At 33.9% G+C, this 13,897-nt stretch overlaps 1 protein-coding gene across 1 annotated transcript in view; it reads right to left on the minus strand.

Moving 5' to 3' along the window:
- Positions 1 to 12,903, minus strand: part of LOC106471237 (dynein heavy chain 5, axonemal-like) — a 79,902-nt gene extending 66,999 nt beyond the window's left edge. Inside the window, exons 1-5 of the mRNA XM_022399859.1 lie at positions 12,802 to 12,903; positions 8,399 to 8,533; positions 2,888 to 2,960; positions 1,829 to 1,968; positions 1,491 to 1,686 (exon numbers count right to left, since the gene is read on the minus strand). Coding sequence (XP_022255567.1) covers positions 1,491 to 1,686; positions 1,829 to 1,968; positions 2,888 to 2,960; positions 8,399 to 8,533; positions 12,802 to 12,903 — 646 coding nt within the window. The remainder of the gene's footprint in view (positions 1 to 1,490; positions 1,687 to 1,828; positions 1,969 to 2,887; positions 2,961 to 8,398; positions 8,534 to 12,801) is intronic.
- Between the last annotated feature and the right edge of the window lie 994 nt (positions 12,904 to 13,897).

Here is a 13,897-nt window from a genome sequence, read left to right on the forward strand (position 1 = left end):
CTTTAGGTGCACCAAAAACGAAAAAGTTGAGAATTAAACATTTATAAAGATTTTTAGTCTCTTCAGTTTCTGACGAATAATGTTTTTTTTTTTCATTTATGTGTTAAACTTATGGTGAATCAAAATACTCTGAAAACCGATATAATTAGTTTAAAATTTGAAATGTGCAGATATAGCGCTATTACTTATACAGCTTCGTTCATAATGTTAAATTGAGAAACGCGGAAAACGCAATGTTGATACATAATCTTTGTTCACATGATATCGCTTTCCACATTAATGGATCTCTGAATTTTTGTTTTGTTTTGTTTAACAAAATCGTATTTTTAAGTGTGGTTTTCTTGTTCAAAATACTTTAATATTATACACAAAGGAGCAATTTTAACTACTACTAGACCATCTATCTGGTACATTTATATATATATATATATATATTATCTATATTTATATTCACAAAATTGTATTCCAAGGCATGACACATTTCAAAGGGTATTTGGGCACTTTGAAAGAACAGTGTATATATATATATATATTTAACAAAACGTCTCACTTGTACAGAGGTTTAATACATTACATTAAAACGATTTTGGATACTACGTCATTATAATCCATATCGCCACGTCCAGTCATGTGCTATCTGCCAAACGTGCATCTTCGCAATAGTCATGTAGCGTAGTTTTCAATGTAAAAGGCTCCACTATAAGGATGTGATATTCAAGGCATACCACTCCGCCTTAATAGATTTTTATAATTCATCTAATATACAAGAGCGATAGTTTCCCAATACCTGTTTCAACAGCCCGATCGCACAGAAACCAGTAAGTGATTGAATGATATGTTTCATTCTCCAGCTGCTTGAAGTATGCGACGGTTGAACGGGAGGTATGACTAGAAGCCTTATCTTAATTAACACGTATTCTTTTAGACTCGATTCCAAACAAGATCCTCTTGATTATGTCGCATACTGTTGCTTTTTACCATTGACTTTTGTGTTCGTGGATTTTCGCCTATTACAAGACGCCGCACTTTGCTCACCATGGCTGCCGTATGAGTTGTTGCAGGTCTCTGTATGAGTTGTTGCAGGTCTCTTTCTGGATGGTCTTGGTGCCCTAAGTTGATCCATATTAATTTTCCAATGCCATTAATAAAAGACATCATCGATCTGAACCCATCTCTATAATCTGAATGTATGAATATTTTGCAATGAAAAGGGTTGTTTCATACCTTTCCAAAAGCTATTAATTTTTGGCGACATCACACTATTTACGTAACGTCAAAACAATATCAAAATGTAGTTCTGATACAAGTACTTCCACCGCGACTTTATATCGGCTGTGGATGCTACGTGGCTTGCTGACTGTGTGCTCAAAATTGTTTCAATATAATGTATTCAACCCTTTGTATGCCATGTGATTTCATCTGATTTAATATCTTAAAATATTTATCATGTAATGACAATCGTTTATGGATTTTTCTTGTTACTTTCTTACCTTTCAAAGAGCTTGCTAAAAGAGTCAAAGAGTACAATACATCTTCCTTTATTTTCTCCTTCCCAAGCTTAGTCACTTCTTGATCTAGGGTGTTAGTGGTATGTTGGAGTACGGGATGGTAAAGTAAATTTAACAACCTCTGCAGAGACCTGAAGAGTTTCTCGCCACATCCGTCAAACACTCCCACTACATAAGCCTAAAATTTGCAAACAGACAATTCTATAACGTTTATGAAGTTTATTGGTAACCAAGGTTAGAAATATTAAAGTAAACAGCTATTACGAAGTATAATCTCTTCTTTAAAATGTAAAATCAGTAAAATAGAAGAATAATCTTACATCTTCAGCAGCAACAGTAACAGGAACCGTTGGAATCATTTTTACAAAGAAAATACAAGTACCCTCCGATAATGCGTTTTTATCAGTCACTAACGTGATTTGCTTCTTGTGGTCTCGTTGACTTTGATCAACTTCATTGGCTACATTTTCAAATAAAGAAATAAAAATATGACTCTTATAACTCATGATTTCAGCTATATTTCAAGTCAACATTTTATCTCAGCTCATGTTAAAAGACAAAGTGCATATCCTCCGCAATCACAAATCTTTTAAAAAATTACAAGTTCACGAACAATGTACCTAGTAAAAACACATTCTACTTTATACTTTGTTTGTTGAATTTCGCGTAAAGCTATTCGCCGACTGTCTTCGCTAACCGTTCCTAGCTTAGAGGCGATAAGACTAGAAGAAAGGCAGTTAGTCAACACCACCCACCACCAATTCTTGGGCTATTGGAATGGAATAGTGGGATTTATCGTCACATTATAATGTCCTTACAGCTGAAAGAGCGAGCATTTCGGTGATGAAATTCGAACCCGCGACCCATAAATTGGGAGTCGAGCGCCCTAACCACTGTTACTTTATTATAGATTATTTTTATTTGTGCGGATAAAATTAGCACTGTTAACAAGCACAAGCTCCACAAAAACCTTGTTTTTATCTGTTTTATATGAGATTTATATTTTCTAAGTAACAGAGATGTACATACATTGCGATCCATATGAAACTTAGTCCAGAAATTCTTATTATTGGATTAACACAATAGCTAGTAAAGTTTTCTATTCACAATATCGGAAAGTTTTTCATAGTGCAGATTTGTGCATTAAAACAAAAACCTGAAACTGCAAATAAGTGACGAAAAACCTTCAAATAAAATGGATATTATATATAAAAAATATATATTTTTTCAATTATACAGCCGTTCGAGACACAAAATAATTATTATCAGTTATTATTGTTATGACATACAAATTTATTCAAATTGTCTCGGTAATATGGTCACAAAGAGAACAACAGATATTTCCATAAGACACTTTAAAAGCTAGAACCAACACATACCTTTTTTGGTTTGACAAAAAAATAATAAACTGCGAAGTCCTCCTCCCATAAAAAAACGCTTCAGTAGTACTTCCTGAAAGGAATGTTAAAATATTTACTAAATTCAATTCTAAGGAGTACGGTGCATAAAAGTATAGGATGCTACATATTGATTGTGTATATTTTATTAATGACAATCGTATATAAGTAGTATTCACATCTTAGTATCCGCAAAAAGTTGATTCATGATTTTTAAGCAAAGAAATATGTCGAACACAGACAGCAAAATAAAATAAGTAAATACAAGCGAACTTGGAAATATAATATTAGGTATTTACACCACACAAGTGACCACAGTGTTTGTGTTACCAAACTAACCGACCTTCTGTTCCACGAGACTACTATCTGACTGTTGGGATCGAGGGCAGCTGAAAGCAAGAGGCAAGCAAATATAACTCACTTTTATACTCAAATTGAAACCTTAGTGGGTATCCAATAAGTAAGGTATCGGCACCTTTATGTATTTTTATTACACTTTTAATGTTTAGTATGTTCAGAGAAAAAAAAAATAGAAGCACAATTTCCTATTCTTTGTTACAAACGAGTTTTTATTTCACCTTCTCGCAATGTTTGTGGAACTGAGCGAATGTCCAGATTTTCCGACACGAGCAAATTGTTCAATAGCCAGACGCTACTTCCCCTTGCCTAACCTCAAGCCCACCACATATCGCTCAATAGCTAGACGCTACTTCCCCTTGCCTAACTTCAAACCACACCACATATCATCCAGAACGTATCAACGAGCAAAACAAACACAAAATGTATAGACACAATAAAAATACTACATCTCAACTGTCAAGGTGATTTAATCACCAAAAATTTGAAATAAATAGCCTAAACCAACAATTTAAAGCTGAAATTATAATAGTATCAGAAACAAGCAAGAAAAACCAAAACGTTAACTTTCAGGATTTAAATCTTACACTACCACACACGCAATCCAACAGAGGAGTGATTTTACACTTTAAAAATAACATAACCAATATAATATCAATAGAAGAAAAATTTTAATCTGACATAAATGAAACTATCTTTTGTAAAATTCACGTAAACAATAGAACAACCATTCCGATAGTAGCTACCTACTGTTACCCATCACAAAACAATGATATAAACTACCTCCAACAATACATGTCAAGAAGTCCACAACCCCTAATTATTGGCGATTTAAATGGCACGCAAGAACTCCCACCAGTTTACAACTACACTAAAACTGACTGGCAGACATTTAACTAAAAACTTACCATAAATAATAACATGTATAAATAACAAACACGAACTAGACACATACGTAGAAAATGTAACGAAAGCTATTAGCATAGCTACAGCTGACACTTCCCCGTCAGTTTCAAGACAACACTCAAGTAATTACTGGACTCTTTAACTCCTGAGATTCACGCACTAATTATAGAACGTAGAAGTCTCAAGACAACATTACATTTCATGTGATCCACCCTTAAAACCAAGAAAAACAGATTAAACACACAAATAAAACACAACATTAAAACATTAAAAGAAACTAACTGGCTTGACTTTTGTAACAACCTAGAAAACTCACGAAGTAAGCCTAAAGAATTCTGGAAAAAAATTAAATCTCTCTCATCTAACAAAAACAATAATCATCTGTTCCACCAAATAAGACGTAACGCATTACAGCTAAAACCGATTCAGATAAAGTTAATCTATTGGCCGACTATTGCGAAACTTCTTTTAATAACTTAAATTCTTCGAATTTCCACACCCAGCACCACAGCCAGATAAACAACTATATTAACAAGTACCCTAAACTTTTCACTCCGTGTTTCCCAGCCAACAACTTGCACGAAAACATTACAACTAACCAACATAATCTCATAAACAGAAAAGTCACAATTACAGAACTGAAAATTAACATAAAAACACTTAATAATTCAGCCTCCAGTTATGATGAAATTAGAAATATGGTTCTTAAAAAGCTTCAAACCTTTTACTACTACACTTAACAAACATTATGTATTTATCACTGCTAGCTGGATATTATCCGGACACTTGGAAACAAGCAATATTACCGTAATATCTAATGAAATTAGAAATATGGTTCTTAAAAAGCTTCAAACCTTTTACTACTACACTTAACAAACATTATGTATTTATCACTGCTAGCTGGATATTATCCGGACACTTGGAAACAAGCAATATTACCGTAATATCTAAAAAACAAACCAACAGATCAAATCCAGACAATTTTCGCCCCATTAGTTTGTTAAGCTGTCTTGGCAAGCTAATGGAGAAAATAATATCGAACAGGCTCCTATACTTCTGTGAAACAAACAATCTATTATCAGACATCTAAAACGCACCAAGAAAGAACAGACAAACAATAAACCACCTCATACGATTAACTGCATTAATCTACAAGTCATTCAATATTAGTCAATCTACAATAGGTGTATTTTTAGATGTTGAAAAAGCATTTGATAGTGTTTAGTACAATGTCATAAAATATAAACTAAAACATCTAAGTATTAATGAAACTATGATCAGACGGATATCGAACTTTCTAGCCGATAGAACAGCTAAAGTTAAAGTTAACGATGCACTATCAAAAACATTTCATATTACTGCAGGAGTGCACTCCTATACATCAGATTTATTAACGACAGCACATTCCCCAAGTTAACATACACATATCGCTCTCAATATGCCGACGACATAGCAGTCTGGAGCATATCTAGAAACCCACTCATAGCAATGATCCGCGTCCAAAATCACTGAATTTAATCCTTAAATGTTGTAACAAATGGACATAATGAGTGATACTAAATCCAACAAAAACACAAGCAATAGCCTTCTTCAAAAAACTACGCAAACATATGAAACTCTCAAGAATATCAAACTTAAGTTAGGAGATGCACAAATAAAAATGAGTAACAACATCAAATTTCGTGGTATCACCTTTGACACTCGTCTAACACGGAACAAACATATTTAGAACATACACACCTCGATTATCAAACGTATCAACTACATTAAGTTAATTACAGGTAAGCACACAAGCTGCACACCTATAATACCCCTAAAAATATACAAAACGTTTGTACGCCAACTTATAGAATATGGCTGTCAGATAACCTATTACATGTAAGAAAGTAACCGTAGAAAACTGGCCCTAGTAAATTACATATATAAAATCAGCAACCTACCTACTTTAAGAAATAGACTAACTGAACTAGCTTTCAAATATTATAAAAAAGCAGAAATAAATTGACAGTTGCGCTACACGAACTTACAAGCGCCCCTGCCAAACACACTTCGCCATACAATCTGTTCTGCGTACAGGAAAACAAAAAATAAAACAATACACAAAGGGTTGAACACAATGTTATGTTTTTATTGGCCATCACCTTTGCATTTACAGCCAGGGCACAGGACAGATAGACTATTCGACGTCTATCTTATGAAAGTTGGTTTTCTCCTGGCACTCCTGTTTTTCCCCAAAACAAAATTCACCTGGGCATTGGATCGCATGCCTCCCCCCGGAAAAGGGCCTACAATCCAATTCGTTTCTATAAAATCCGATTTAACAAAATTTAGTTAAAAACAAAATTAGTTCTTAAATTCAAAAAGTTCGAAATTAATATTAGAATAATTCAACCGTCTTATTACTAAACAATATGATATAAATTTAATACTTCGAATGCATGTTGGATCTCTCTGTCTCGTTAAACAAACAAGCTAACTTAAATTGCAGTAAGTAACCTCTAACTATGTAAAAGGGTTAGCACATGTTTACAATCTTGAGACATCCAGTCAACACTGACATGATTAACTACATACATAATCTATATGGAACTTTAAAAAAGTATTTGAATTTACTTCACTAAATGTATATTCTGTACTATTTTATACCCTGCAGCTATATGGGGAATCTGTAAACATTGGATTGGAGGGACTATTGAACTATCCTGGAATGGTTCATGGACTGGATCTTGTAACCACGTGAGTTTTATACATGCATGCACATGCAATGCATGTTGGCTAGTATTTAGATCTATATATATGTATGCAGGCTTTGTACTTTTTTAAGTTGTAAAGCCGTATATATAGATAGTCCTACGAAATTTTCAAGTTCTATAGATACATGCATATATATTCAATGCAGATATAAGACAATGTGTCATGATATAATATGATATGTATACAAATAAGAATTTTTAACATTTCTTATAGTTGTTATATTTCCCCCCTTCCGCTTCCTCTTTCTCCTCCTCATCCTCACTGGCTATAGTAAGGCCAGTCACGGTTTTGCTGCAGCTGGACAGATTTCCTATTAGAGTGACATTCTGCACATTCTACAATGTCGAAAACGTGTTAATTAACAATTATGAATTGATTATATTAATATACCTTTCCCCTCTATTTTTGATGGAGTTTGGGTCATGACACTACTACGACCTTTTTTCACTGTGATGACCTAAACTAAATAAAATATGTAGGTGCAACATTTCTGCCTCACTTTCGCCTAGAATCGCCATCATTTTCGCCATCTCCTGCTTGCACGATTCTTGCCACTCCTTACAGTCAGTCAGTTTCAAGGATGGCTACTCTATCCGCAGTATCTATAAAATTCGCAATCATGTATTGTTGACCATAATTCGACACCTACCATCAGTCATCACCGTGATTGCCGATCCGATGCTCGAAACTGAGCTTGGTGCTGTCTTTTAAACCACGGCTTAAAGATTTGTGTTGTGGGGAACAGTCTAGACATTTGTATAAAGTGTTAGAAATTTGTGTAACATGGCCGAAATCGATCATGCAGTGGTAAAAAAACCTGTGATCCTGTTAGCAGAGTTGTGTCCGAAAGGGCAGGATATTATACATCAATACAGTTGCAACAATAAGTCAATAATCGCTATGATACATGTGTCATGCCTGCCATATAAAGATTAAATTACATCCACGACCTACACACAGCTATATATGAATGCATGTAGGCTCTATATAAAACACAGACTACATTAAAACGATTGGATGTCAACGATTATACAGCCGCTGTTATTTGCTAGGTAGTCAAGTAAACTTAAAAGTTGCCCTAGACAATGCGCAATGATGCGTTTAGTAACATTGCCCAGGTTTTATTACAATACCCCCAGCCATTTTTTGTTGTCGGCTGACGGAATATTATTAAATAATAATAAAAATAAATGGTCGATCCCTATTATGAACTACTATCGTGGTTCATGATAGATATTAGTATTTCATTAGTTTTTGTTTGTTTTAGCACAAAGTTTCACATTAAGCTATCTCCACTGTGTCAGTCGCGGGGTTTTAACCTACAATTTTATCATTATAAACCCTGCTGCTTATGACTGAGATATCGAGAGACTGTTTACCAGTTGTTAAACACAGTTTTATACATTATAGAACGTTTATGCTTACCCATACATAAACAGATAAATAAATATAGTAAGTTATATCAAATAAACTTACATTTTCATCAGTAAATATATCCCCAATCACATCTTCCTCTGTAAGTCCTGTTGCTTTGGCAACTGTTGAAAAGATATGATGATGACGCTCGTCAAGATTCCCAGTTTTGCGAACTGCTTTTTCTTCTCGAAATCTCTGTCAATAAGTATTACGAATTAAAAATAAGTTTGATAATGTGAACAAACTGAAAAATAATAATGTATATATTTGCAGTCAATTTTGGTAAAATTATGAAAAATTACGGGCACAGGTTAGGTTATATCGTTTGAAACCTTACAGGAAAGTATGTCGGGATAGTGGTGTGATATGCAGATATAATAAACTAAATCACCTTATAACTTAGTACGTGAATATAATGTTATTTCTTTTTGTTTCAAAACTTTAGTAGAGGTATTTTGCAATCAGTAAAACAGTTGCTAGAAGAATAGGATGTACCCAGACTTGAACTGTGTTAATACTGCTCTCAGGATGTCACACACGGTAGAAAACTGATCAAAGACTCGTGTATTTTTGCACTAGGCCTCCTTGCTGAAAAATGTGGTAAGTTGTTCTTATTGTGTTTATGGCATATTGGTTCTATGTGGAGATAGAGAAATCGTAAATTCTGGTTTCCAATTTCTGTTAATTAGGCTGGTCTGATGATGAGAACACATGGCATTTTGAGAAATCCTATTGGAACTTATAATTATAATATTTTTCCAATTCTAAGATAATTCTTATTCAGAATCGCCTTGTCTTCATTGAGTGAAGTTCGTAATTCAGTGTTCAATTGTTTGTTTGCCTGTTGCATTAAGTGTTGTTGTTTGTTGGACATTTTCTGTGTTATCTTTACTTTTGCAATTGAGTTGACTATATTTACTTTTCACATTAGAATCTTACGAATTTCTTGTTATTGTGATTTGGTATCTTAGCGGTTGGCCTTAGGTGTATCTTTAAAATCAACAGAACCAATAAGCAGCAGCAATGCATTTTTTTATTATCCTCGCTCATACTATAATGGCTATTATCATTGTATAAAAATATCATGGGCGCCCGCAGGAAGGGGCAAGGGGGGTCACTTGACCCCACCTGATTTTCAAAAAGAAAAAAATTACTAGATATGTAAAATTCTTCTTCTATGTTATTGGAAAATCATAAGGTATTTGTATTTCGATTTCATAATTTATTTTCAAACTTGAGTTACTTGACCCCCCTAATTTTTTGAAAAATATTATATGAAAAATGCCATCAGTAGGTGTTTTAAAGGGACTGTTTCACCCCAAAGTTGTCTTAGAACAGCAATCTGAACCCAATTTACACTTTCAGAGGTCAGGCATATTTCTAGCAAAGGACACTTCAAGTGGAATATTTGTGGCATCGTACAATACCTCATAGTTTTTATGAAGACAAAAATGTGCTGAAGAGAAAAAAAAGCATTTCATTGTTTATTGTAAGTGCATACGTTACATGATTTTAAAAACGAAATGAAGTTATTACTACAACGTTTGTGCTTCTAAAAACGTCAAGGAAAAATAGACTCATGTGTTATCGTTACGTGTACCGGACTTTGAATTATTTTCGCCAGAAAATATACAAGAATCCACCAACGAAAGAACAAGTTAGAACACTTGTGTCAGAAGTGGGTTTATTTTAGTGAAAATAAAATAAAACTTTTAATGTATTTAATGAATGTCAAGTAGTCATTCTTACTGAAGGCATATTCTCAAGAACCTTTGCCCTCCATGCTGATGTTCCACAAAATTCAGTTCTCACCTCTTTCTTCTGTATGTTTCGTATATACCACAACCTCCACGTCCTGTTCAGATTATTCAGTATGCTGATGATACTGCTATAGTGGCTATCTGCTTGACCATTGTTACCTTAAACAGGGTCCTAAAAACAACAGTCAATTACTTCCTAGCTTGGTGTAGATATTGGCAGCTGAAACTCCAGCTATATAAACCTCAAGCTATTCTGTTTGATGCAAGCAAAAGGAAATATCGATCTTGTCGAAATTCTGACGTATTTATTGTTCAAATATATCATATTCCCGTACAACTACTTAACACATTTAAATTCTTAGGTGTCAACTTCAATAATTATCTCATATAGAAGGCCCACCTTGCAACAGTTAACTTCAAGATTACACAACGCTTCAAACTTCTGTGGTGTCTGGCTGAAACTACTTGGGTCTTGAATCCATCTTTTCTGTTCCATCTTATAAGACCTTCATTCGTCCTTACACAACAAATGTAAAGTTATTCAGACCAACTCAGGGTTTCTATGATCTCATCACCTTCAGAAGCTTCGTATCAAACGTATCACACGCTACTTCTTTACTCACAATATCACCCTTGTCGACTTTCGAAACTCTCATGTTCATCCTCCACGAAAACTGCTCCCTCCAGCTGAACTTATCCTCAACATGTAAGAGATGTTTCTTCCGAAGGGTGGTCCACGACATGTTTCTTCCTCTGTGAAAAACCTGTTTCCGTACATTTATCCTGTCTGAATATCTTTTTATTTTCTCATGTCTCACTTACCTTCACAACTGATTAAGTAAATGTTTGAATACGTGACGAGAATCGTTTTATATAGTTCAGTTTCCATTTTGGAATCTTTTTTGTACAATATATTTACACCCTCTCATCCAGTATTAATAGCCACTATGCTATGAAGTTTTAATATCATGGTCGAAGATAGAGCGTAACACCCTGATGGTCCACTAGCCATATTGGACTGTACTTAAATGATAAAGAGAAAAATATATATTAGCTTCGCTTCTCAAAGCAGTACTGAAGAGATGTGAACTGCAGCGGGAGTAGCGATTAGAGCTCCACGCCATCTTTGTTAAAATTCACGTTTTGGTGAGGAAAAGAAATTCGTAAATAAGTATATGTGTGTGTGTGTGTTATACTATTTATCATGCTCCCCAGTGGCTCAGCAGTAAGTTTGAGGGCTCATGCCGCTAAAAACCGGGTTTCGATAATCGTATTGGGCACAGCACAAATAGCCTATTGTGTAATTTTGTGTTTAACAACAAACAAACAAGCTATCTATCATCATTAAACACTGTAAATTAAGATACCTAAGACGCGCGTCACTTCATCTATTTCACACAGTTGATAAATCTTAAAACAATAACAAAAGTTAACACAACGCTACTAACAACCTTTTTTTTATCCTTGTGTTCTTTGCTACCATAAATATACAAGTTAATGATTTTCTTTTATCTTTTTATGCTTTATTTCGCTCTTTATGGTTTAAATAATTTACGACACACCGAAACTGATTAATTAAATTGTATCTCTCCAGGAAATTTTTTTCTACTCAGTTATCAAATATTCCAAGCCTCTTAGATGTTCTGCGAATACTTTTCTGATTTATCTTAAATAGCCAGAGCAGAATACGGTTATTTTAACCAGAATCTTTTATGGTATTACTCTTCCGGCCTCGCATTATCTGATTTTTGTAACATTATTGTCCGTTTAAGTTTCTTTGAAACATGAAAGTGAACTGTTAAAATAAAAACTCAGAAAAGTTAGGCATAGTAAAATAAAAATGATTACGCTATTATTGTTTGCTACAAATTGTTCGGGTTTTTACTTAATATTGCACATCCATTACATGTGATGGTAGGATTTTTCAAAGATTGTTTGTTTTAGTCAAAAGCCACAATAAACTATTGCTCTGTCCACGGCGGGAAATCGAACTTGGGATTAAAGTGTTGTAGGCATATAAACTTACTGCTAACCTACCTGGGAGCACCCCAGTGGTACTGCGGTATGTCTGCGGACTTGTAATGCTAGAAACCGGAGTTCGACGCCGTGGTGGGCAGAGCACAGATAGTCCTTCGTGTGGCTTTGTGCTTCATAATAAACAACAACCTTTAAATATATATTACATACTTTCGGCTCACTAAAAACGAAAAATAGAGAATTAACTATTCAGGAAGATTTCTCTTCAGTTTCTGACGAATGTAGACAGAAATTCGTAGTGAAAACTGAAATAATAAGCTTAATGTGATTTATTTATTTATTTATTGATAAATTTATAGTGATTCAAAATACCTTGAAACCGATATAATTAAATTAAAATTTTGAAATGTGCAGATATAGCGCTATTACCTATACAGTTTCGTTCATAATGTTAAAATTGAGAAATGTGGAAAACGAAACGTTGATACATAATCAATATTCATACTATATCGCTTTCCACGGTATGTCTGTGGAGTTACAACGCTAAAAACCGGGTTTTGATACCCGTGTTTGGCAGTTTATATACATACATATATAAATTTATATAGACATACATACACACATTATAAGTATCACCGTGTAACTGTAATGTATATATATATACATACATTTTACGTATGACTATGCTATACTTTACAGATTTGGTTGACTTTTTAGACCATGTACCTGTTTTTCCCGTGGTCCGTCATGTTGAATCGCTCGGGTGCGAGGAATTCCTTCAGCATGCTGAAGTCGTTGTAAGCCTGCTTGAAGTCGTCGTTTCGGCATAAGGAACCCACTCGCTTTACTGTTTTATCACACACTCTTGCAAAACGTCAGTGTCTTTCAAATCAAATCATGCTTCATGAAGAAACACATACATCTAAAAAGTTTACAAATACCTTTTGTCAATACCATTTTCACTCATTTGAAAATACGCCTGAATCTTTGACTGACAGTTCTGTTTTGCTTTTTTTATCATTTGTTTATACTGTTACCCCTAACAACACGGAATCGATTGAGCTTTCTGGCCTATGTTGGTCGCCTAAGTTTGCATTCAAACCACGCTTGTTCAGCGTCCCAGAATTATCAAAGTTGCAATATCGTGGTATACGAAAGTTCGTGATCAGGCCGTTTTCAGGCGAATTTGACTAAGCTTTATTCTGGAATTACAAAGAATATCAAGTTCTTGTGTGGAATTTTTACAATGGTTTCTTATCAGTCTATAGCTTCCATGAATCAAACATATCAGGCCGTTTTGACAGAAATTATATGTGGTGTACTTTTTATTGGATGTAATTTTAATCTATGTAACACATTAGGTATTCCATACTTAAAACAGCTAATTCATTAATCTCTATTAACGAGAGCTCTTTCATTTGATGAAATCAAGTGTCCAAACTTAAGGTACTAATATTGAACTCCGATAATAATTAAGTGGTGACATTTAATGTTTTGCAAAAACAAATCAGCACTGGCAACTAACAATTAATTATTGTTATTTTAATTAACTTAAAGCTTCTACTAGTTTTGATTAGTGAATTATGGAAAAGACTTGATTCTGGAAAATAAAGTTAATATAAAATTGAAAATTAATATAATAACGCATTGACATTTCAGTATCTTTGATTATCATAAAGTAATTTATATTACAATTTTAATGCCGCATTATCCAAACTAGTAATAAGCATTTTACAATAACTATAAGCTAGGAAGCATAATATTATTAAAGTAAGGTAAACTGTCGTATTTAAAAATTAATTTTTACTATCTAGTTATTACT

This window comes from Limulus polyphemus, unplaced genomic scaffold, assembly GCF_000517525.1.
Source record: "Limulus polyphemus unplaced genomic scaffold, Limulus_polyphemus-2.1.2 Scaffold4488, whole genome shotgun sequence".
Classification (NCBI taxonomy): Eukaryota; Metazoa; Arthropoda; class Merostomata; order Xiphosura; family Limulidae; genus Limulus; species Limulus polyphemus.